Consider the following 27,748-nt stretch of genomic DNA (forward strand, 5'->3'; position numbering starts at 1 on the left):
TTCCAATAATATTCAAAATTTTAACTGTTTACTTTTCCACATAAAGTGAATTTAATTTGGTTTTAAATTCTGTTGCTTAGCTTGTACAGTGTACTTCTAATTAATCCTTGGAATGTAACTGCAGTGTGAGCACATTAGCAGATTTTCATATGCCAAAATATAATACTGCAAAAGTTATGCATTTGGATATATACTGAAATAGGCCTAGTTCCCCCCCCTTGAATTTTTCTTTTAAAAACTAACATTATGTACTTTTCATTTATGCATTTCAGTATGTAAACTACCAAAATAAAATGTTTAAAAACAACAATTTAATTGTCTTTCTAACTAATTGTAAATTGGTTTAAAAAAATCTTTAATGGTACAATTATCAACATTGTTTGCATTCACACATCCTGTTCACTTCCTTTAGACTAATGTCTCTTGATGCCAAATTCAAAAGTTCTACTGGTTATAAACACATTAAAAAAAATATAGTCTTGTAAAATGATCTGAAAGTTAAAGACAAATGGGCAAAGCTTCTGTTATGGGTTAAGATGTGAAAACTCTGCATTGAACTTTTCATCATTTACAGCTTGTGTTTACATTATCTAGGCCTTATAAATGCTATACTACTGAAGGTGTATGTACCAAATGGGGAATAACTGAGAAAGCTTGCATGTTACATGAAGAATGAGAATTTTTAAAATATTTTCTTTTGAAATAAAAAAATTAAAAATCAAATAATATAGGACTCTGATGTTAATTTTATTGGTCTATATTGATAATAAAAGTTACTAAATTGGATTTTGAATGTAATTTTGTAAAATATTGTGACGTGCAAAAGAGCCAGATATAGTGTCAAATATTTTTGATTTATTGACCAATGATTTGAGAAGTTTCATCTTGTATACTCACCACACAAAAACATCTGCAACACAATCCAAAATATAAACACACTTTGTGTTCAAAAGAGCCGGTACCAGCTTGTTTTGCCGAACTTCAACTATAAGACAAAATGAAATCTTAAATGGCAATGTGTCTCAAAATAAAATTTAGATTTTTATCTTGACTGACAATTTTCAGAATAATTCTATATCTATCAAATTGTGTATGTGAATGAAAGACAAGAGGACATATGCCTTTCATGACAACACCTGTTTATTTCAGATAAACTCTGAATCAGGTCAAAGTTAAAGCAATGGTTAGTTTGTTCTCCATTGTGCACAAAAATATTGCTAATAAAAATAGTCATGCTGCTAGTATGGTTTGTCTCAAAAAGTTAAATATAAAAAGTCTTAAGCACAGACTAGAAAACATTCTTTAAGGGTGAATTTTTATGCTCATTGTTAAACACAAGGTTACAAAAGGGGCTTTAACTCTGCAAGTATTAAAACACTGAAGATGGGGTAGAGAAAGCTTAAGAATAGATTGCTAGTTGGTTTTTTTTAACTATTCAGTTTTATTTTTTAGTATACAACTAACAGTTCCAATTTTGTTGATAAAGTTAAGAGAGGTAAACTATTTATTTCACTCATTACCTAACTTGCTAATGAAGAGAGGGATTTCTGGAATCTTTTTCGTCGTTATTGGACAAAACGGTGGATCTTTCCTCACTTGTTCATTCTTATTCTTATATTATTACGTTTTTACTTCTTCAGTGAGAAAAATTGAGGAACACTTAGCTATTTAATAATTTAAAAAATTATTATATCACTAAAGATACTAAAAACTGAACGCAAGATTAACCCCCACTTTTGTTTTATCCTCACCTTGTGGGAGTTCAAGGTAGCCCATTCCAAGCCCTACTTGATATAACCGTGGAGGAATGGGTTCAAAATCAGCAGACACATGGGGCTGTGGAGGGTTTAGTGGGGGTTCACTTAAGCCAAAATGTTTCCAAAAACAGCTTTCTTCTTGTCCTTGAGAGAAGGAGACGATTTCCGAATGATTCTTCCTTTCATTCTTGTTGATTTTCTCAGCCAAAAGCCTGAAATTTTATCCATAAAAAACACCAAAATCAATCACAGGATCTTATCAGATTAAAAGATAAAGTGACAAAGAAAACTGGGACAAAACTGGATTTTATAAGTTGTTTTAACTTCTCGTTAACCAGTTTTATAAAGATGATTGCAACCTTTGTAACTTAAATCAAAAGGTGAAAGTTGCAAATTAAAGTTCTTAGGTTTTGGAATTACCATTTCCAGGGGTGAATATTTGTTGTTTTTTCACTGTATCCTGTGAAGTATAACTAATGAGACAGTTATTCATCAATAGGTAGAAAACATTAATTATAATTTCTGCATTTTCCAAGAGCACTACAAAACTTCATCTGCTGTTTTTCAGCACAAACGACATAACGAGTTATCTATGCTCTGCCCACTCTGAGTATCAGAAACCTCATTTTTAGTGTTATAAGCCTTCTCACTAATTGTTAAAGCCAAAGCAGGGGCACATGAAACTTTACAATGTAACAAGTCCATTAGATAAATAAATGAATACTGCATTTCACGCACAATAACAATAACACAATTTATAATGATTTCCAATATAACATTCAAAGCTAAACTGATTTCCTCTGAATAAAACAACAAGAAAAACAAGACACATTAAACAAAAGTCTGGTTGTAAAAATTTTGGCCAACTCTGAAATGCCTCATCACCTCTAACAGCATCCCATTTTAATTAACTGTACACTTCTGCAAAAAATACACACCGACCAATACAAAGAATTCAACCAACAACATGAAGTCCTAACACAAAAACACTTTTCCTCAAAAAAGCCTTTGAAGTGAACATACCAGTATTATAGATGAAAAAAACCACCAAATTAAGAATATTTTTATTAAATAAACTATAAAATCCTAAAGAGTGAGGTATCATATAATTTCATTTTAAAACATCATTACTTAATAGAATATGATATCTAACAACGAATATCACATCTCTGAATACTACCAGTAACAGAAGTTTAATGAGACTTGCCCACCCAGTTGATCTTGTATGTATGCAATGTTTGCTCATGCAAGTGCTGTAGGTATTGCACCAACTTCAAAAATCAAAATAAAACTATCAAAATGAAGTAGAAAGTAATACAATAAAACTACATTTCACCACCAAGGTTTCTCAAACAGCAGAATGCTCAAACTTGCAAGAACTTTACTTGGAGCATTTTTTTTCATGATTTTCAAACCTTCTGAAAAAATATCAGAAAATGTATGATTCTATAACTATATCAACTTGGAAGTTTTAAAAAAAGCCATAGATCTGTCTCTATCTGATTTGACTTTTTTTTTCATAGTTATTTAATAAATCTGAAAAATGAAATATTACAAAACAGACAGAACAGAAATGTGTTTTTTGCACATTTTTCTTAAAAATCTAGCAAAGTATTAGAAATATAATTTTGGAATTAAATAGTTGGTTGGTTGGTTGTTTTATGGCACAAACCAGCTAGGCTATCTGTGTCAAACATCTGGTAAAAAGGTAAAACAAAGTTTCAAAACACATAAGTAGTATAAAACCAATGTTTACATCTAGTCTACAACGTTAAGAGAAAAACTACAGTGATACAAGTTGTAAAGGACTTTCTGTAGCATAATTGTAATTATCATAACTCACCAGGAATACTAACAAGTAAGTACAAAAACCACCGTCAGTCACCTGAAGTTGGCATTTCCAAGTCCTGGTTCAGAGTTATTTGACTTTATCGCCATTTTCAAAAAGTAAAAGCAATAAAAGTTTTAAAAGACTTGTAGCAAAATTTTAATAATAACTCACCAGAATGACTAACAGGTAGTTCAAATAGCAGCATTAATCACCTGAAGTTGGCCTGTCCATCACCAGTAACACTGTCATTGAGAGTCATTACGATGGTAAGAAATTAAAATGTGGCTTATTGTGATCTGAGTGTTACATAGATTGCACACTTGTCCATCAATTCCAGATAAAAGAAAACGATGAGTTAAAAACTGTGACCAATTCGTAATCTAGTTAGAACAACTTCCTCTTTCCAATCCTTACAGAAGCAAGATGGTCAAAGGCCAATATAGGGTTTTATTTGGAAAAGATTGTTTTCACGTTGCTCACTCTAAGTTGACTGCCAGCTGGCATGGAGCAGAACCTTGAATACAGGACCATAATCCATGTATGAAATAGGTACAGTGGTGATGGTGCCAGAGCAGATAGATTAAGCTGCAGTGTTGGCAAGCTCATTCCCACAAATACCAATGTGGCCTGGTATCCAGAAAAACTGGATAGCAGTAGATGTTAAAGAGAAATGGGCCAGTCGGTTTTGAATATTGGCGATAATAGGGTGTGAACTAACGTGAAGCGATTCCAAGGCCAGTAGAGAACTGAGCGAGTCAGTATAAATAGTGCAATTTGAGTACTACTTAGCTTCTATGTGATCCAGGGCAAGAGAAATGGCATACAGTTCAGCAGTGAACACAGAAGTTGTACAGGGAATTCTGTGCACAACCACCAAACCACAACAAACTATGGCAGAGCCCACACAGTCACCTGATTTCGAACCATCTGTATAAATGCGAATGGAAGGATGGTTCGAAAGATGTTCAGCAAATATCAGACAGTATTTCCAATAAGAAATGTCTGTTTTTTTCAGATGACTTAAATATAGGTCACATTTTCCATGGTGGGATGGGCTGACCAGTGGATACAACATTATCCAAGGACAGACCAAATTCATTCAACTGCACCTGGATATAAAGGAGCAATGGTAGATCATCTATTCTGAAAAATTATGGCCCACCGAGGAAGGAAAACACAACCCCAGGTGGGATGCTTTGGTAAGGAACCCACTTTGAATCATATAGTAAAGACAGTTGCAAACAGCAGAAGTGCAAAGAAGGTTCACGAAATTATATGTATAGGCTCTGAACTGGGGAAGTGTGGAAAGTCCCAATGCAGAGCTGAAGTCCTTGATAATGAATGGGGTCCGGCATCTTTAAGGCAGAGGCTCTGGCAGAGCCATAGACCAGTGATCCATAGTCAAGTTTCAATCAAATAAGAGCATATCTTTAGTATAGAACATTGATCTGCTCTCCAAGTAGTGGAAGAGAAGACATGGAGGATGTTCAGTGCTCTTGTACATTTGACCCGTAGCTGCTTGACGCATGGTATAAAGGCCAGCTTATGGTCAAAGATAAGCCCCAAGAACTTTGTCTCAGGGATCACAGGCAGCACAACTTCACTGATACAAAGTTCACAATCAGAGTGAATATTCTATTAGTAGCAAAAGTGCATGCAAACAGTTGTAGAGAGAGAGAAGTTAAAGCCGTTTGCTGTGGTCCACTTCAGTAAACAATTGAGGGCAATCTGTAGCTGCTACTAAATATACCTTATGTTCAACGACTGACATGAGATGTGAAAGTCGTCAACATTGAGCCCGTTTGCAACAGTGAGATGGAGTTGTTTAGTGATGGCATTAATCTTTATACTAAAAAGTGTGACCTGATGGAATTCCAAGTTCCTGCTGCAATGAACGGGAAAGTGTCGAACCCACATGAACTTGGAATCACCTGTACATTAAAAATTTTTTTAAATAAAAATGGGCAAATGGCCATGTAACCCATATATATGGAGGTCTCACAAAATGCTATACCTCAATGCTGTATCATAAGCCTTCTCAATGTCAAAGAATATTGATACAAGATGTTGTCGTTTGAGAAACGCTTCTCTGACTGCTATTTCAAGTCAAATCAGGTGATCTACAGTAAAGTGCTGTCATCAGAACCCACACAGGGTGGGCGAAAGGAGGTTGTTTGATTCAAGGAACCAAACAAGAGGAGCATTAACCATTCTTTCTAAGGTCTTACAGAGATAGCTTGTCAAAGTAACTGGACAGTATGAAGGGATCTTGGGATTCTTCCCAGGCTTAGAGAAAGGTAGGACAATAACCTGGTGCCAGGCATCAGGAAAAACATTCTCCTGCCAGATCTGGTTAAAAACAATGAGAAGGATAGCAAAAGAAGCAGGAGATAGATGGCACAGCATTTCATATTGTATATCACCATCCAACTGATGTACTGCTAGACCGATGAAGGACTAGTTTGAGTTCCGTCAGTGTAAAGGGACGATCAGCTTCAAAGGAAAGAGGTGATCACTCTGCCCAAGTCTTGGTGGCTAAGAAGGTGAAGGAAGAAGCAGAAGTGCTAGATGCCTGACAAAAGCTTTCACCTTGAGTATCGGTGATGCTCCAGATATCAGCTACTTCCTGGCCATCAGAGAGCAAGATTGAGAGGAGGATAGAATTATATTGCCCACTGACCTTTTAAATCTCATCCCATATGACTTTGGAACTGGTGGAAGATATGCTGATTGTAAACTTAATCCAAGATTCCTTCTGGCTTTGACATCTAACCCCCTGAGCACATGCATGGGCCTGCTGGAAAGTGATGTAGATTGAGAGTGTGGAATATCTACAGAAAGTATCCCAGACCCATTTTTGAGCCTTCTGTGCCACGTGGCAGGTAGGACTCCACCACAGACGATGATATCGTGAAAATACATGTCGAGGTTTCAGGAGTACAATGAGCAGCTGCTTGTATATTACACTCAGTTACTGCTGCCACACAGTCGTCTATTGATGGCTTACAAACAATGGCAGGATCATGTTCTGCAAAAGCAGTGAAAGAGGGCCAGCATACATCCAAGATGAAGTAGTGAACAGCAACGTTTGAGCTTCAGGATAAGTAATGTAATGAATTGTTTTCAAATGCTGCACCTCTTTTTCTTTCAACCATTTAGGACAAGAATGAAAGTAGGACAGGTGAGAGCCATTTCAGTTGACTCAATGAGGGTCCGTTTCATGCTCACAGGCATCATGGTCCTTGCCACCTCAACGAGCACACGTCAAGGAACCATGACATGACGTCTTTGAGTGACTGAACTGCTGACACTGGAAACATGAGAGAGGGTTTGGAACTTATGTCCATACCCTGCAATTAAAGTAACCAGCCTTGATGGTGGCAGGTGGACATGGTGATGTAAATGTGAGAATGAGGATATTGGTCGGGATCGTAATTCCATCTTTGCGAATGGAGATACATCTAACTGCAGAAACTCGTTGAGTGGAGAAACCAGCAAGAACCTCATACTTAGGGATGTTCTTCAAATCCCTCTCAACAATAAGTCCCTGTGATGAATTCAAAGTAGCATGAGGTGTAACCTCAATAGGTGTATCTCCAATTGCCTTTAAATGCAACAGAAGTTTACTGTGTTGAGATGTAGATGTTTCCATCATTACGTCACCAGATCAAAGCTTCTTTACTGACTTTGGAGAGCCAGCAAGTCTCTCTAGTCCCTTCTGAATGAAAAAGGGAGACATCACTGCTCAGAATCTTCAAGACATGGTTGTTTACCTATGGATTGTTTTTTCACTATTTTATTTAAGTTTTTATTTGGAGGATCCATAATAATAAAAAGGAAATTTCAATGCCCACTGACCGCACCAGCTATGGATCCCTATGAGGAGATACACTACAATGTCAAACAAGGACACTACAGCAACGTCAGGGTTTTGTGAGCACTATACCCAAACACCAGCATCAGATACAATGCCCACAACATCTGATGAGAACATCCAATACTGGTACTTGGTTGACTTTACCCAAGTTGACCAGTCAACTAACTCAAGGCTGCCCATCTACAGGAATTCAAGGCCAAAGTGGTGTGTTAGGGTTGGACCCCTCAACCGCCAGGATTCTCTCCTCCCCTTCATGGGTCGCCACACACAGCAAACACGTGGGTGGATGTTTAGATCACAGAGGAGGTAAACTGAAAGAACAGAATCTTCCCTGGGAGGTCCCCTCACCCCATACAGGAATCCACACCAAGGGAGGAATTAAATATAAAAGCAGCTAATTTCAAATTATACTCCAAGATAGGATACACCTATGATTCATTTTTATATGATAACAATTATTTCTTAGTAACAAATATTTTGAAAATCAGGCAAAAATACTGGTGTCAAATTCCAATTACCAGCAAATAAAAATAATTTAACATTAAAACAAATTAACTCTTAACCTCAACAAACAGATTTTTTACATATATGTGTATATATAAATTAAGCCTCACAATTATTTTTATTTTAAAATCCTATTGCGAGTCATAGCTCTACTGTCATAACTGAAATTGTCAGTGATGGTATATACATAGTTATGCCCAAAAGTTTAGCATCACCTTTAAAGTTTATATACAAGATGTAATTGAAAAACAAATTATATGAACACAATTTGGATCTTTTAGTAACATCATTTAATCAAAGAACCTATAGAATGATAAGGTAAAAGACTACTGGAAGCCAGAATATAATATTTAACATTTGCAATGCAGTCAATGGTTTTTCAAGACTATCAAGCACAGAGAAATCAAAGTATGCTTTAGATTCCTCCTTTAAACATGACATTAATTGACAGGTTTGTTATTCAACTTTATGAAGCAACAATAGATAATTCTATAGTAATGCAAAACCTTTGGTCATGGGCCAAAATCATTTAACCAGATAGAACTGTTTATGGGACAGTTTCTTAATTTAAAATACAAATGAATTTATTTCATATTACTTAATTTTTCTTGTTTATGTTGTCCACAGCATCTTGCAATATAGCTAAGTACAAAAAACACTAGATATTTTTTTTCTTCTGGTATCCTGTTTCTAATCATTTATATTCAATACAAAAAACTAATAACCAGTTGTTGTTTTAATATAAAACTTTCTAAACATTTGGGAAATGTGCATATTTCACTCAAAGTACGGATGTATTTATTTTTAAATAAACTTCATGTTTAGGTCAGTTAAGCATGTGTCAAAAAAAAAAAATCTATATTACATTAATAATGAAAAATGGAACCTCTGAATCCACAAACTCACCATAAAATATACCAAAATGCATCTCAAAATAAACAATTCATTATAAGCTGTATGGAATGTTTTTAATAGATATGACTTTATCTACAACTGTTTCAAAATATTTGAGAAACAAGCATTGTCTAAAACTTCAAAAGTAGTACAAATAAAGGTAGGATGAGAAGAGCTGCAAAGTAAGACACTGAAATATGACTGAAATACAATAAATATAATCACAAAAAATGAGTATCAATGAATCCTTCATGTAACAATTTCATTAATTTATAAACATGTACCTTGCTTTGGATCGTAGAGTGTTTTTAGACTGTTTTCCATTCCAAATGTAAATATGATTCCCAGCATCCAATACAAATGCGTATCTAGGATCAAGAGAGCTATACTGCAGAGGTACCTAAAGTATTCCCGTAAAACAGGTGAAATATAGCAAGAAATATAAACTATCGCATATATTTTCCTCTATTTAATTCTTGTAATACAATTCTCATTAAAAAACCTTGTACTAAATTCTCAAATTTCTAATGAAACTTTTTGTTGATTACTTGTTTCACATTCTTATTAAAATAGATTGTAATAGGTTTCCATGAATTAATGTTGTCCAAACCAACTTGAAAAGAAAAAAAAAAGGCTAATTTCACTGAAATCAACTGACAACAAGAGATGTAATAAAAGATTCAAACTTACTCAAATAAACTGAGAAATATGAAATTTAATTTAACTTACTATGCCTTACAATTACTTGAATAAAGCACCTGATAATACTAGAGTTTCTAACTCAATTTAATTGCACAAATAAGAAGGCATTATCCAGATAAAAATTATTAACCAAAATATCACTTACTGCTTCGAGATGCACTTGGCGACCCCAAGCATGAAGCCTGTATAAACGACTAATGTATTCCTGATAATATAAGAAGTAAAAACATAAGTATTTCAAAAATTCAGATAATTTAATAAATAACTTCTCAATTTTAAGTTATTAAAATATAAAACAAAAGCCTAATCTTTAACTGGTTTAATTTTTTTAAACTGAGTTTTTTTATATTACTAACATTTCTGGTGAAAGACTTTTTTTTAAGGTTTATTGGTTTTAACATTTCTGTAATATTCTCTTTTCTCCAGCTGCATTCATCTGTCCACTATCAGAACACTAGACACTATAAACTTCTTGTAATGAACACTCAGCAATTAGTTTTTCAAACATTCTAAACTTTAAATTTTTTCACTTAGTAAAGTGTAAAAGTAGTATTTGCATGAAGTATTATCACTGAGAAACAATTTTCAATGTGATAATAAAAAAGTTAGGAATTTAAGTTTGAAAAAAAAACCTTTCAAGCCTAAAAGACAACATGAGGTGGTCAGAAACTTTTGCTTCTCTTCATTCCAGTTAAGAATTACGGCAACAAAAAGTAAAATAGAAACTGGATGACCCTCATGATGTCACTAAATACCCTCTATATATGTATACATATTTGTTTATGTATATATCACTCATTCGATCACACTATCAGTTCCAGCTTGCCCCTGAAAAAGAAAGATCCACCTTTCCAAAGCGCTCAGGTTATAGGGTACAACGTAGCTGATGGCTAGAGTGTGTGAAAAGGTGTTAGTGATATTTTAATTTTCAAATAGCTAAATGTTATACATAATTTAAAAAAATATTTGCTTAGGTGTTTAAGTAAAATAAAAGATAACACCTAAAGAGTGATTGAAAAAGATGTGTTGTACTAATTGACTTAAAAAAATCAGCTTTGATATTTTATGAAAAAAAATAAGCAAAGAATAAAGTTATTTTTCTTTTTGTAACAGAGATGAAACCAATAACGAGATATCACTGATTCCTGGCTCTGGATTAATTCCAAAAGGTTGAACAGTGTTTAGCTTGGTAATCAAATATGTTTCTTTTATTTCTCTATCTGCTTTAGTTTTGAATCCTGTTTCAATGTCAGTGAGAGTAACATCGATAATGGAGTGACCGTGTTGGTCGAAGTGACGAGCTACAGGGAGATCTATTTCGGTGTTAATAGAAGATTTGTGATTGTTAAAATGTTCTTTCAGAGATTCTGTTAGGTTAGAACGGTTTAATGCAGACTTTAAATTTTCTAGTCCCTCATCATATGGGATGTTGGTGTAAAGGGAAGAAACATCCATCATGCTAAGAAGACTTATTTGATGGTAAATGTCTGTCAGTATTAATATCTTCTATGATGTTAAGAAAGTGGGTAATACTTTTTATGTAAGAGGGGAGGGTACAGGGAATAAATTTTGTGTTGGTTGACAAAAAGCAGACAGCTTTTCAGTAGCCATGTTTATATTAGAAATCATGGGTTGGTCAGGATTGTTTGGTTTGTGTATTTTGGGTAAGAGATAAAATTCATTAGGAACAGCTTGTTTGGGTATCAAATACTGAAAGGTTTTTTGTTAATTTTATTGTTTTTGAGGAATTCTTTAAACTTATGAGTTATGGTTTTAGTAAACTGAGTTGTAGAATCATGTGAGGGTTTTTTTTTGTAGAAATTAATCTTCTCTGGTTGCCGGTTTGCTTCTGTGATATAGTTATCTCAGAAATGTTTCACAAATTCTGAAGAAAACATTTTCATCTATTACAGCTTGACAGTCGTATCAAACAGATATTTCCCAAAGTTCCATTGTCTCCTTCCAAAAAAGCAAAACTCTGAGAGATATCCTTGTTAACACAAAAATAAATTACATCCCACCTCAAAATAGTTGTTGTCCATGCAATAAAGCCTATTGTCACACATGCAAATTCATGAAAACTACTGACTCATTTTCTGACAAGCACAATCAAAAAAATTTTTAAATGTCTGAAGAAATTATTTATCTTATACAGTGTAAAAAATGCAATTATCAATTGGTAGGACATACACAAAGAACTCTAAGAGAATGTTTTAACAATTGTAAATCTGTTAACACTGAAAATGATCTCCATTCAGCCATTTCAAAATTAAAATATTACTAACACCTTTTCACATACACTCTCACCATTGGCAACACTGCATCAGAAATGAGACGCTCACAAGAGTACACAGAAAAGTAAATAATTCCCAAAAAACTGGATGACTCCCATGATGTTGCTAACACCCTATATATATATTCAATCACACTACCACTTCCAGCATGCTCCTGAAGAAGAAAGGTTCACCTTCAAAAGAACACGGGTTATAGTTGTTTTTTTTTCATTTTTATCAAGACTTCTTGGATCTACATGTTTTTAGAGCATCATGAATGTAACAAAGTGTGTATATATAGTAGTCACTTACCTGAGTTTAATACACCAGTAATTTAACCAGTTTCCAATGTTGGCTAAGTACGATCAGCAAGATTGACTGAAATATTTATGGCAGCATAGTGGCCATTTTTTGTTTAATTTCCAATTATATTTCCAACATTAAAAGTATGATTACAAATATTCTATCCACTGTTTTCTGTAACGTCCTTCCTCATTCGATGTGCATGATTTAGTAAGATCTTAACCATTTACATTCTGATATTTTGTACTTGGTTTGAATTGATTTCCTCTACTGAAAATACAGTTTTTGAAAAATGTAATTAGAAATTATGACTTCAAACATTCTACTCACTGTTTCCTCTACATTATAGAAGCCACTAAGTGTTCTTCCCCCTTCAATGTAGGTGATCTCAGAACCAAACAACTCCAGGAATTCCTCACTTTCTTCACCTTGTTCTTCTCGTATTGTCCTGCACTGAGCACCCAGGAAATTCCTCAAATTTACAGAATGGATGGCAGCACAGGCTTTCTTGTCAAGCTTTCAAAAATGCAAAGTACCAAAGAACCTTAAGATAACATGCTTATCAACTTACAAATGGAATACAAGCTGAAATTTAGAAGAAACTACTATATTAAGCAGAAAAAATTTAAAATGCTTAGTAGTCAATAATGGACGTGAGTTACTTTTGATCAACAAGGTACTAGCCACATGGTAATGTACACAAGTTATTTCTAACATATAATACTGACTACATGTTTATACAGATGGATAACTATTAGCCAGTGTCAAGAAGTGATAAAGAGAACATATGAGCCCCCCACTAGTACAGCAGTGTGTATACGGATTTACAATGCTAAAATCAGGGGTTTGTTTGATTCCCCTCTGTTGGCTCAGCAGATAGCTCCATGTGGCTTTGCTATAAGAAAACACATAGAACATATGACTAACCAATAATTATCTTTGAATGATGATATATAAATTGTAAGTGGCAATCAACTAATTAACTAGTTTAGATCCCTAATACAGAGCATAAAGTAAATTAACTTATATGCTGATTACCAATGTAATGGTCACTAAAAGCCTCAAGAGGGCTAAAATAAAGACCAGAGAAACAACAGAAACTTACAGTTGTACAGGATCCAATCCAATAAAATATCTGCCAGTTCAGACCCTGAGTGTCATCTGTAAATGTCTTCAAAATTATGTAGCAATCACCTTCATAGAATTTCCCTATAAAAACTTAACAAATAAAAGAACAAATATTATTAAAATTTATCTTTTTTGGTTTGTAGATATAAAAAAAAAAGTTCTACTATTACAGTATTTCATCATTTTCTTAAATAAAAACAGGTCAGTTTTGTTTAAATAAACATCTGTATTGCAAAAATCCCATTTCCTATGTTCCATCATCTCAGGTTAACTAAATCAACTCCTCTATAATGTGGTAGTTCTTACGGACTACTCTTGTCTAAGTTCTAGAACTGAATAGCTTCAGATTCTCTAAAGGACTGAAGAATAACTTTAATAATAGAAAGTCTAATAAAGACCAAACAGAGCTTTTCATATTTTATTGTCAAACCTAATTCCAGAACATGATGATGAGACACCCACTTGAAATCAAAATGTATCTCAGAATGACTGGTATGGGTATTAACACTTTCATTGATAAGGAGAGAATGTTTTGATCCTCTTAGGTCATCTAGGAAGGTTGAAACAGTTTTCTCCTTATCAATAAAAGTGTTAATATCCATACCAGTCATTCTGAGATACATTTTGATTCCAAAACAGTTCTTGTAACTAAAACACAAATACTTGCTTTCTACCCTTCAATATAGGATACATTCTCAGTCTCTTGACTTTCTTTCTTTATATTTCAATTTACCAATTTCTTTGTTCTTGATTTATCATTTAAAAAACAAATCTTTACTATTAATACAAGTAAAACAACAAAAAAACAAAACAGGTACAAAGATAAAATGTAAATTCATTTTTAATTCTCAATAGCTTATCAATAGACTTCCACTTTAGTTAACAGCTTGGAATGAGTTTTATTTTATTCCATAAACATATAATACTACTACTTTTCCTCCACCTAATATACAATTCTTTATTTGTTTAATAACAGTAAATTATTTTTGAAATTTAGAAAAATCTGCAAATATATACCTTTTTATTTGTGTATAAATTCAATAAAAATTACCACACCAGACTTAATAAATGTTTTCATCCAGTTTACCAACAACATCCTATAAACAAAACGTTTTGTTCTTTATTTGTAGCTAGTCACTATTTAATTGTAAACTCTGTGATAAGATAAAAAAATAAATACCATCTTCAACTTGATTAGGAAGGAAGTTTTCAATTTCCCAACACATTATACCTGAAAAAAAAAACAAACAAGGTCCACATTAAACATCCACAATATTAAGATTAGAAAATAAAAATGACAGTTTTTTGGCACCATGAATGATAAAATCTTTATTAGATATTTCAGACAACATGGTGTCATTATTATCAAGGTTAGCATCTACAAAGAGTTTTCAAAACACAACAACACTAGAAATCAAATTTATATTCCTGTGGTAGGAACAAAAAAATAGCTGCCCATTGTTGAGCTTTGTTCTTAGCTTCAAAAAAAACAAAATAAAAAACAAACAATACATCTGGGGACTGTTTAACACTCAGGTATTTAAAACTGTGAATCTCACCTGGAATTTGTCCCACATCATCTTCAAAAAATTGGCTGTAGTCCAAAGGAGGTTTCTCTAAAGCTTCATCCCACCTTTTAGGCCTGTTTCAAAAACACAGCACAGTCACAGAAAGAAAATAGAAACAAATCTAACAGAGTCAATGTTAAAAGAAAAAACCAAACATACTTAAAATAATGAATTGAATTTATAATTAAACACTCTCACGACAGTTAAACAAAATTTAGATGATGTATAGAATTATATTTGTAATAATCAAACAGTCACTCTGGTTATTTTTCTTTACATATGTAACCCTTTTGCAGACAAGAATAAGCATAGTTGGCTGCAGTGTTTCTGTAGTCAGAGTGAAACCAGTTCATGGTTTTGAGTTGTTGAAAATATCTAAGACTCTCTTTATCAAACTTGGAACTATTAGGTGATCCTAAAGTTCTAAATAACATCTTTACCATAAAATAAAAACACCCATACAATTCCTAAGTAACTTATTACTTTTTGATGTTTGATTTACCATTTCTGCTTAACTTGTTCTCAACACAATATGTAATTCATGGTGTAATATAAACTTGAATAATGGTCACTAGCTTGAAGTGAATAAATATTTAAACGTTTTGTTTTCCTTCATCACTGAGCCTAATTTGTCAAATACAATTTTTCAGATATCTTCAGAGAAAAAATAAAAGTTAAATAATTTTTTCTTTCAATGTTTTGCTAACTATACTTTAATAATCATTAACAAACACATTTTAAGTCTTTTTTCTATGTAACACAGATTAAGTTGCCTGAAAAAAGGCTTTTGCCCAAAATGTTACACACAAAGTTTTGTCTTAGACATTTTCTTACTTCCACTTTTTTTACATTATTTGATTATTTTTCTACATCCTGTTGTCTTTCCACATGTATATTTTAAAAATCAACTGTTTGCAAAACACCTTAAGTTTTTCATTCAGATGGGAAAGTCTAAGGTTTTAGAGAATTTTAGCCAAATAACTGAGGTTTACTTCATATTAATTTCAAGCCACTAAATTTTTTCCCCTTCAACTATTGACTGACATTTACAGGAAATCTTGTCTTCACTGGTTTAACTGGTCATCCTAGCTCTCACTTGGTACTGAGTGTAAAAAGAGTTAAGAGGTATTAAAATTCCTCAACATTTCTTTAGCTTGGTTATTAATTCTTGATGATGAGAAACCTACCTGAAATAAAAATATATCTCAGAAACGCTGGTATGGATATTAACACTTTTACTAATAAAGCAGAGAATAACTTTTTGACCTTCCTAGGTCAACTTAAGGTTGAAACGTTATTCTGTATATTTAAAAAGAGTTCACATTACTTTAAAAGCAACTATTTCTTTCAAAACTGACCAATATTTGAAAGTAAGAAACACTTTGAACTACTTACTCTTACACTAAACAACATATATTATGTTCAATACTAATTATTTGTTTCACGCGTTTAATACACAAGTCGGTTAACATGTAAACAGGATTTTTATAAAAAAATACTAAATTTACTTTTTTAAATGTTGCTCAGTATAATGAAGTACTCACTTCAGTGAGATATTTTTGTTATCATCTTGTTGTTTGTTTGGATCTTTATTTTTTTCCTTCGCTAGATCACTCATTCCCTTCAGCACTTTTGCCTGATCACTGTCGGCCTCTCCTTCCTTCCTTCTTCGGAGCCGCATCTTGCGAGCTATAGGATCCTTACTTGGAGCTAAGGAAATGGAGAACATGATAGTTTCACATAATTCTACAGACCTGAAATTCACTGTTTGTTAAATTCCTTCTGAATGATGTAAATTTAGGAAATATACTTAGGTTTTGTAACCCAAATATTGTTACAAAGCCCACATATATATATATATATATTTATTTATTGTTGTTTTTTTTAACTGAGTAAACATGTTTATACAATTTAATGATCGGAATAATAATTTCTTATGTTTGTGCATGTCAAACTGGGAATAAATTGTAAACACATACAATTTAAAAACAGAAACTCCAAAATATACTTTTTTAATATATTTTCTTCAGATTAATTCAGCTTCTAAAGCTTAACACCTTACATTATAACAATAATCTTATTTCATTAATTATGTACACTAAAAGTAAAAATGCAAAAATACATATTATTAAAATATAGAAGTAATTAGTGAGATACCTGATGGAGAAACAGGTGTAGAGGGTACTGCTCCCGCTAGACGTAATTGCGTGTTTAGGGAGAAATCAATGTTGTAATATTCTAACTTCCCTTTCTGGGCTTCTTGGGGTTTTGGAGGCATCACCAAATCTGGATTATCTCGTAAGTCTAATACTTCTAAATCGGTCAATAAATGTATGGACTCAGGGAGGGTGATTAATCGATTATGCGCCAGCATTAGTTTCTTTAGTCGGCCACATCTAAAATTTAAGAGCCAGAAAAATACGTTATATTTGCAATAGCAAATCAAAAAACTTTAAATACAAGTAGGTCAGTATAAAATGAAACTTTTTTACTAATTATAATTATTATAAGCTATAAAAGTTGTAAAAGCTCTGTATGTAATTAGGAATTGTAATGTGATAAAAATATATTTTTTACCGAACAACTCCCTCTGGTATCATTTCCAGGTTGTTATTGTTAGCCATAAAAATTTCCAAATTATGCAGCTTTCCAATTCCAGACGGGATCCCTTCGAAATCGAATTCGTTGTCATTGATGTAGAGCCGTCTCAGCTTAGTAAGTTTACATAAGGAAGCCTAAAAAGTGTGTAGCTGTTAATGGATAAGCATGTTTTTTCTTTTAAATAAATAATTCATTAATTAGGGTCCTAATGCTAATGTATAATAACAATTTTTATCTATCAGATTTTGTTACTGACTCCAAGTTAAAAAGGAAATACATAAAGTAAGAGGTTGAAAGTACAAACACTCTTAATTATCTAAATTGTGAGTAAAAGTTCAGAAGCTATTTGCTGATTGTTTAATCCTTTAGATACTATAATTGGATTTATCTGACTTCACATTAACAGCCATTTGGTGCCCATGATGTCACAAAAACTCTTCCTCATAGTGTTATAAATCAAGGTACTTGCACATCCTTGAATTTTCCAACTTAGCACTTCATCTGCATACATCAACAAGAAAAAGTGCAACTAACAGATTATGATACTGAAAAAGTACAATAAAAAGTCAAATTTTACAATTCATTTTTTAGTGGATAATTGACACTTTTTGAGAACCCAACTGAAATTTAATTACACACTCAAAGAGTTAACCTAAACTTCATCTGAAGGGTGAAGATAACATTTTTTTAATCCTTCAAATTTATCCTTAAATAAATAGACAGCAAACAACAACTGAGCTTTAACTTACAATTTAAATAGGCTCTTTTTTTCTATAAGTAGATATAATTAATCTTAAACTTTTAATTATATGAAGATGTAACATTCTCCATCCACTGACATCTTTTTGTTAATAACTAATGTTATAAATAGCAGCTTTTAATCACATTTCACAGGTCATTTCTTTTGGAGATTGGGAAACACCCTATTGATTTTGGAGTTAAAAGGTCAAAGATTAAGATTACCATTTCAAGAAATAGAGATTTTATTTCTGCACAGTAACTAGGATTCTAAACAGTAGATTATAATAATGCTTCACAAATCACATCTCTTGGAAATAGCAGAGAAGCCTAAAGAAATTTTGTCAGACAACTGAATTATTTCAGACTTCAAAGTTATACAACATCACCTTGTGTGAGCATTTCTGAATTGAATCGGGGTTTGCTTTCAGTTTTTTTTTTAAATTATGCATATAGCTACACAATGGCTATCTGCACTAGCCATCCCTAATTTACTAGTAAAAAGCAAGAGGGAAGGGAGTAGGTCATCATCAGCTACTGCCAACTCTTGAGCTACTCTTTTACTAACGAATAGTGGGAATAACAACCACACTATACCAACCCCAAACCTCAGATGGAGAGCATGTTTCGTGGGATAGGGATTCGAAACCATGGCTCACATTTGCGAGTTGAGCACCCTCTCCACTTGACCAACTGAATCAGGTAATTGCAAAGGTGCAAAGGAGCACAAGCAATATGAGAATATACCAACAAAGTTATAATTCTCATTTTATTTCTATGTTTGTATTGAATGATTCTGCCAGTTCAGTTCAACTTCAAAAGATACATACACAATGGTTTTCATTCCTGAGGCATGCAATGCATACCATGAGCACTGACTGGCAAAGAAACTTCCAAAAACATTATCTTTCAGTCCTTAATACTGCACTACATGTACCTGTAACGGTACATGGAAATCACCCAAACATGTGCATACCATGGAGGAAATCTCCACATTATTAACATTCTTATTCAAAATGCAATGTCATATGTGGTAGTTCAGCCAATCATAACTGTTCATTTCACAACTTACTGCATGGAAAGTTTTCCTGGATAGAAACTGACAATTCTGTTGGAGATGTGAAAAAATGACAAGTCTTTCAGTTGAAACACACTTGTATGACTGCTGAGAAAAAATAAATACTTGGACTTTTATTTGCACAGAAAGTTGAGTTTGTTTTAGCATGAAATAATGCCAGTATGACAGATTTATTCCTGTTATGGTAGTGACTAACAAAAGCCATCAATAATCTCTGTGCTACAAGAATTGTAGGACAGAAATAGATGAACAAGAAAAACAACAGTTTTTTTAGTCTTTTTTTAGATGTAAAAAAAAGCATCATTTGTTGTGTACAGTATGCTTGGTGAACCCATGTCATGCTCATAACAGAAGGAAAGTAAATTCTCCGAACACTCTGTACACAGAGTTCAGCAAGTTATTGCATTAATTTTGTTGTAATATTTTGGAGGGGGTTTTGGTAGTGATCCTGCTATTGTGTCCCATCATTTTAACCAAGCTGGCTTCTTTATGAGAAATATTAAAACTGTCTCAATTTGTGTCTTTTTTTTTTTTTTTTTTAAAATAAATATAACATGGAATGTTGATGAGCATTTTACAATATTCCTGAGGTGTTGGCCCAAATTTTCTGAAAAGTTGTGAGCAAATAAACAATACTGTGTCAAAATTATTACAGTGTTGATCATAATAAAGTACCTGATGTCCATCAGACATGTGGTAAAACCTTGATAATCACATTTTTGTGTGTGCATGTACAACATATCCTCACATTATTGTATGCACTTTTTTTTAATAGAAAAACAACCTTTTTTTTATGCTAAACAACCAAAGTATAGTTAATAGTTTTCCTTCAGACAACCTTTTAAAATGTCTTAAATTTATTCACCAAGTCTAATAATTTTTGGTTTAATAGCTTAAAGTTAACACTTAAAAAAAATATATAAATTACTTTCTGTGCACACACATGAAAAAAACCCAAAAAAACACCACCATCAAACTGTTAATAAGAAATAAGATAGGGGTTGGATCTTATACTTTTGTAGTTGTTAAATTTGGTCTTAAATAAATTAAACTTGCACTTGTTGAACATGTCTACAGAATAAGTCATCACTTATAATACTCTGTAACTTAAGTAATTTCAGTTGTTTAATTCCTGCTGTCTGATTTCATGCATATACTGATTAATACAAAATATCTTGACCAAATAATTTAAGTGTTTCCTTCATATCAGAAACAAGATCTTATGCTCTCGACTTTAAAGTCAAAATTTGCTAATGAGCTCAATTAAAAAAAAAATATAATTTGGATATGAAACTAACGAACCCCTAAAACAAAATCAATAATAACAAAAACCAAAAAGATATTTTATTAAAAACTAACAGTTTTTTCTATAAATTTGTATCTGCTCAGATGTAATATGTTTTTAAATATTTATTTCTACAAAGAAAACAATTTCCCAGTATGCTTTGGGTTTATATGAGATTGGTTCCCATAGCATTATCACTCGAACAGAAGTATTCTTGTGAGGTCTGTTATAATGATAGTTTGCATTAATTTCTATTATTCAGCATAAAAGTGTATGAAGTATGTAAAGAAAAAAATATTTTATCACTTTAAGGATGTTTTAATTTGTTTAAGTTGCAACAGCTCAATATGACACAAAATGTAATACAACAGGAGTGTTAATATAAACATAACAGGAACTTTAGCTTTTAGAGATTCAAAACAGATAAAAGTTGGATGTACACAGAAGGTTCAAAGGATCAGAACATAATTTATAAATATTTCACTGAAAGGAAAAAGCTGCTTAAACTACATATAATAATAAAAAAGAAATATATAGTCATGGCCAATGACATAACCTAAACATTGTTCATTAATGTACTTACAGGTAATAAAGATAACCTGTTTCTTGAAAGGTTCAGTATTTCCAAGTTCTTCCAAGCATCTGTAAATAAAGAACATTTTTAACACTTGAGAACAGCAAAACAGAAGTCAGGAATGCTAGATTCTGAACCCTTGATAACAATTTAATAGTGCCAGGCACTAATTAGGAATATCAGATTCTGAACCCTTGATGACAATTTAATAAAGCCAGGCAATAATTAGGAATATCAGATTCTTAACCACTATTAACTCTTCTGATTCTGAACCCTCGATGACAATTTAATAAAGCCAGGCACTAATTAGGAATATCAGATTCTTACTATTAACTCTTCAGATTCTGAACCCTTGATGACAATTTAATAAATGTGTTTGTTACTCAACAGCTATATTCTCAATGACAGCCCTTTTATAATCAAGAAAATTATAATAAAACCATTATTAACACAACTATGTGTTAACCCTATGTGTATGGTTAGAAGGATCAAAGTACTCAAGCCATGATCTTTTATCCTACATTGCTGATTTAGTGACAATTTACAGGAGAGAAAATTCTAGGCACAGTATACAGGGATACTGAAAGAAACTGTAGCTAAACATTTTGAAGGATTCAGAGACCATAAAAATATAGTATTCAAGGTATATAATAGACAAAAGTGTTATTGTCTTTCACACAAACATCACCTTTTACTCGGACTTGTTAGTCTGAGTCAGATCGCCATCATCATTTCACAGACAGATCTTAAGTACAAAAACTTTTGTAATGCAACTGATCTTCTGTGTAAAACAGACTCATATATTTTACAAAAGCTTAAAACATTTTTTGTAAGCATGCATAGTAAATTCAAGTTATAATCAACATTCATTATTGAATAAAAGGTCAATCCAACATAATGAGTCTATGTAAATTTAGTTAATAGAGAATATTATAAATACACAGTAGTGTATTATGTAACACTGCATTAGTAAATAATATGAAGATGACATGCTACTGTAGCATATAATAACTAAACACAGTAGCGTAAGACACAATATGGTATAGAATTGGATTGCTAGAAGTAGGAAATTTAGGAACAATAGAGTAGAACAGCATCTTACATAAAGAGTGAAGCATCAACTTACCTCCGGCAGCTGAAGACACTTCAGAGATGCTGTTGTCACTAAGATTGAGACGTTTCAAGTTCACAAGTGTATAAAGCACATCTGGAACACGAGGCAAGTCATTCTGAGACAGGTCTACATCTGTGAAAATAAAACAGGTAATTAAGTTTTATTTTGCCTAGAAATTATGTAAAAAAGAATTCAAATATACAATCATTTAATTTTATAAACCTTTCTACCATGTTTTAGATTCTTTAGCATTCTTGGACAAAAAAGTACATATAAAGATAGGATGAAATACAACCACTCATATAATTTACAAGTACTTCTAGCATAAATAAAAATGTACAGAAATAATATCTATGAACTTTATAATTTAATTTTGGCATCACTTCAGTTACATACTGAACATGTCATCCATACCCTTTCAGAATATGAAATTAACTCTTTTCCTAATAACAAGTGAATTCCTCAAGTCCCCAATTTTAGCTGTTCTTTTATAATTGTACATTGTTCAGATAAATGTAAATATTTACAAGTTACTTTACATAGATCCAATAAATCAAATACATAAAAGATCTTCAAAATAATATAACTACTGAACTCATTCCACTGGCCTGCAATCCTAACTTAATAGAAGTTTCAAACTTCAAATTAATTGCATAAAAGCTCTTAATAAATTGGTGCCAAAGCACTATGAAACATGTTCTGCAGCCAATTTACTAACATACTGGATAGGAACTATTATCTAAATATTTCACTAAACACTTACTAATTTTTTTTCAATATGAAAGGTTCTAACAGTTTTCACAAAAATCCTCATAATAACACATATTTCACAAGCTATCCATAATTTGCTTTTTTTAAAAATCATAACTACATTTATTTGTTCAAACTTTTAAATGTTAAATACAACTTTATAAAGAAATAAATTCATGTTCAACCTTTTTATTCTGTTAAGTTATGTGCACTATATTTTGGACCTCACAAAAACTTACACTTTGGTATTTCTGATTTAGACAGACTACCAGTAACAATGTCATAAGAATATTATTTCAATCCAGTTTATGATGCTACTTTTAGCTTCAGAACAAAACTGAAAGAGAGTGTAATTTTGCTACGTAAACTGACTCATTTCCAAGTATTAATGACACTCAATCATAAAATGTTTCAAAGTGACATTGCAAGATTTTAAAAATTACCAATATCTCAGCCACTTAGAGACAAGTATTTTATTTTACTTGTGTTGCAAACAAGATAGTTGCCATATATATGAAATGAAGAGACAATACATAGATCAAAAGATGCTGCTTCAATAATTTATTTTTATACATGTATTCAACCATAGGGATAAAACTTTATTTAACTATTCAGAATAATGAACAGTTACAAAAGATCCCTACCCTCAATAGTGCAGTTTCCAAGTTTCTAGTTCAAGTTATGTGCCTTTCAATTGTGTAACAAAACTGCTAAGGTCATAAAATATTTTATTTTAAATTTATTACAAAATTAGTTCAAAAGCTAAATATTTTTATTTTGTAGTTTTCTGGAATTTTAGAATTATTTGTATTGCTATTATGATGCTCGAAGATAATATCTATACATTTTAAAACTTAGTATTTCAAGTATACACTTGAAACATATAATAATACATATTCACATGTACATAATATTATACAATAGCAACCAAAATTACATGTCCACATGATTTACTACATTTATCTAAGTCACTGTCCAAGTTAATCTTTTCATTTACCAGGTGTAGTGCATTTTTATCAAAACAACAAACAGTTTACTATGAAAATGCAGATCAAAAACATTTATCATGAGTAAAACACCTAGCAGCAATTTGTTTCCATAAAAATTCCAACATTCAGCTAGTGTTCAAAACATGGAAGATCCCAGAATAAAAATATATCTGTAACCAACTGTTTATTTTTCACTGTTCAAATTTCACAAGCAAAATTTTTTATAATGTCCAGATGTTTCTTAAGAAAAACAAACTATATTTTATTTTCATTAATGAATCTCTCTATGACTTTCATATATTTGACTGATCTCATTATCACTATTAAAAATTAGGAAATAAATATAAATTATACTTCTTTCTTTCCAGAATGACAATAAAATGTAACACAAAAACACAAATGTTTAGACTAAATAGTTTAAATAGCATTATACATACAAATATATATTTACTATCTTTATTACATTGACCTTTCTGCCATGCTTGACAAACAATACTCAACCTATTTATATTCTAGGTTGTCAATATTAGTAATCTGAGTTCCTAATTTACTCAAAACTAAAAACATACCATGTTTACATCCTAAATTTCTAATATGAACCAGTGCTACATTCAACATACCATTACCAAAACATCATAAATTACTATATTCATACCAGATAATTCCACTATAAGTTTAATAACTAGGTTATATTTTGGTCTCAAAAATATATAAAAATATATGAAATATGAAGCAGACTAGACACAACTTACCGGCTTAAAATACATTGGCTGTATTTTAGTAGACTAGTATCTTGTAATATACAGTCACATTTCAATTACTGTACATTATATAGGTATATACATTATTACTATCTAGCAATAATTTATTAAACTTATTTTTCTTAAAACATGTAACAGTAAATAAAGAAATAAAGCAAACAATTGTTTCTTCCAGCTATGACCTATGTAAGTCTTAAAATTCAGCATGTGGAGAACATGAAACTTTTTTTAAGTTTTTTATACCTACAGTTTAATTACCAAAACGTCATAAATTACTATAATTATACCAGATAATTACACTAAGTTTAATAACTAGGTTATATTTTGGTCTCAAAAATATATAAAAATATATGAAATGTCAAGCAGGCTAGACACAACTTACCTGCTTAAAATATTGGTTCAAAAAAACGAGTTGGTCTCTTAATATATTAAAAAGGTTGAAAAACCACTAGGAAGGGACAATCTGAGCTTTCAATTGGTTATTCATGTTATATATTGAAGTAATGATATATAATGAACCACTTTCAAAAATTGGAAAGAAGTGAGCAGGGCCACTGTGTTTGAGTACATAAGCCATATCTCAGCAAAATGAAAAGTTACAAGCTTGTTGATATTACTAACCTGAGTTCCTAATTTGTTCAAAACTAAAAACATACCATGTTTACATCCTAAAAATCTAATATGAACCAGTGCTACATTCAACATACCATGTGAAACACAAGAATCAATCTTTAACTGTGTTTTTTTAAATATTTACTTTTAAACTAAGAATTTGAATAATGCATTGATACAATACTAAAACTTGAACTATAATCTACAGTTTGATACCAAACTTTATGACAAATTAAATAAATAAAAAGTTCAATAAAATTTCGAATGTAGGTCAAAAAGTGTGATGGCATGGCCTTTGACCTGTAGCCCCATCTGGAAAGGGCCAAAAAACAGGCAATACGGCAAAGGTTCATTTATTTTATTTTCTAAAACAAACAGTTTTATTACAACTCAGTTTTCTTTGAATTACAGCAAAATTAATTAAATTTAACAGTTACATTATAACTCTTGAAATATCAATTAGTACATCAGTAACAAAATAATTATATTTATCACAAAACCACTTAATATTAACTGTGGATCAGAACAAGCTATCTATTCAGATTACAAAAACAACAAATAAATCAACTAATGGGTATTTCTAATCATACGTCTTTCTCACATTCTTAGTTATAAAGATTACAATACACTGTTTCATCAGTTTTGCACTATTAACTACAAACAGTATTTTCTGCCATAAAATCAATAATACCTCAGGAAGTTCAGTCAGCTTAGAAGATTTAGATCAGTACTAAATACACAAACTAAGGTAACCATGTAAAATAATCTTTATAATACAAATATACTAAGAAATAATAAAACTATAACATAAGACATTTTAACAAGCAGAAATACTTGGACTTATGTTAATAAGGTTAAAATCTTACAAAAAAATTTTTGAACAAACCTGAAAGATTTACAAGGCTCTCTAGTGACGTGGGTGTGTTGGACAAACTTCTTTGTGTATTTCTGAGGCAGAGAGTTGTAAGCGAAACCAAAGCAGGGAGCTGTCTGAATGTTAACGATGAATGGTTAATTACAATGTTCTGTTCATTTTAACATTATTACAGAAAAAACAGCATATTATTACAAGAAAATGTCTTGTTTCTTCAAGTAAATGTTACAGTTTTAAAGTCTGGCTGATTTATTGTTCTAACAATATACAAATTACCTATTTTTTTTTGTTCTACCTATTGTAAATGTTGTTAGGTTTGAATTTGACAACACATATACAACATTGACTTGAAATAAAAAAAAAACAACTAAAATGATTTTATTTCCTAATACTAAATAAATAAATAAATAATAATAAAGATTAATTTATTTGTTTTTAAATTTCACACAAAGATACAGTGCGCACAAGCCATTCCTAATTCTCCACAACAGACTAAATGAAGGTAGCTAGTCAACAGCACACACATTACCAGTTCTTAAGATTTGACTTGCTATTACAATTCACTCAAAGCCTCAAAGTGTAGAGCACATTATCATCACAAGAAAACAAATCAAAATCCTAACAAATTGGCCATGCCCAAATAATGATTAATAAACTCCTCTCATGATACAATTCCAAGATTACTAAAACTACTGATACAAAAAAGAAATACATGATTTTGAAGCAGAATTCTATGCTTGAATTCTTGTTAAATTTTTAAAAACTTCAAAGAAAATTTTGTAATAGAATGATACACTTTTTAATGGGTTGCTAATAAAGCATTTGAAAATTTTTGACACTTGGGCTTTGAGATTAATTTGACAAATGTACTTAAATTTTTTCCTCAAAATGATAATTTTTAAAATTTTTTCTAGCTTTTTGAAAGTTTTGAATTAAATCATATCTATAAAAAAACTCAATATTCTTTTCTTTACTTTTTTCATCAGGATGGATTGTTTTAGTAAGATCTATTTGGCTAGTTCATGCTTTAGCAAATGTATACTTAAGTTTCTTGCTCCAAGCTATTATCATTTTATGTTTACAAAATGGTTTTTGTCCCACTAAAGCTAAGTTTATATAAAAGTAACTAAGAAAGAAGTCATGATTTTAAGACTATTCTTCAGTTTAAATTTCATTCCAAAATGAAATTCAGCTCTGATGATTAAATTGGTAGACCCATAAAAAATGCTTCTTTAACCTAACTTTGAATACAGGTAATAATTTATGAGCGTGTTTTACTGGTGTATTTTTCTTACAAGTTTAATAACTTTGCTACAACTTCAAGCCAAACATTAAACTCACCAAAAATTAATCTTTCTCCTACCTTAACTGATTATGACCTAGAGGGTTGTGATTAAGAATTAAGCTCTGTAAATTGACCAATCGCCTCATCTGAGGTGGGAGAGTTTCTATAACAATGAAAAAAAGATAAAATATTCAGAACAATTAAATAAGATTATGTATTCAATCGATATTGAACTATTATGTTTTCCATA

The 27,748-nt window shown here is 31.5% G+C and overlaps 1 protein-coding gene across 2 annotated transcripts in view; it reads right to left on the bottom strand.

Moving 5' to 3' along the window:
* Nucleotides 1-27,748, bottom strand: part of fliI (FLII actin remodeling protein) — a 60,500-nt gene that overhangs the window by 26,428 nt on the left and 6,324 nt on the right. For both annotated transcript variants that reach the window (XM_076509883.1, XM_076509885.1), the window contains 15 exons: nt 27,577-27,661; nt 26,226-26,329; nt 22,240-22,359; nt 21,123-21,181; nt 17,415-17,572; nt 16,995-17,233; nt 16,382-16,547; nt 14,829-14,911; nt 14,450-14,500; nt 13,247-13,359; nt 12,472-12,657; nt 9,711-9,770; nt 9,148-9,263; nt 1,752-1,969; nt 898-985 (listed from right to left, as the gene is read on the bottom strand). In XM_076509883.1, the coding sequence (XP_076365998.1) occupies nt 898-985; nt 1,752-1,969; nt 9,148-9,263; nt 9,711-9,770; nt 12,472-12,657; nt 13,247-13,359; nt 14,450-14,500; nt 14,829-14,911; nt 16,382-16,547; nt 16,995-17,233; nt 17,415-17,572; nt 21,123-21,181; nt 22,240-22,359; nt 26,226-26,329; nt 27,577-27,661 (1,846 nt within the window). The remainder of the gene's footprint in view (nt 1-897; nt 986-1,751; nt 1,970-9,147; nt 9,264-9,710; nt 9,771-12,471; nt 12,658-13,246; nt 13,360-14,449; nt 14,501-14,828; nt 14,912-16,381; nt 16,548-16,994; nt 17,234-17,414; nt 17,573-21,122; nt 21,182-22,239; nt 22,360-26,225; nt 26,330-27,576; nt 27,662-27,748) is intronic.

The sequence above is a fragment of the Tachypleus tridentatus genome, chromosome 7 (assembly GCF_004210375.1).
Source record: "Tachypleus tridentatus isolate NWPU-2018 chromosome 7, ASM421037v1, whole genome shotgun sequence".
Taxonomy (NCBI): Eukaryota; Metazoa; Arthropoda; class Merostomata; order Xiphosura; family Limulidae; genus Tachypleus; species Tachypleus tridentatus.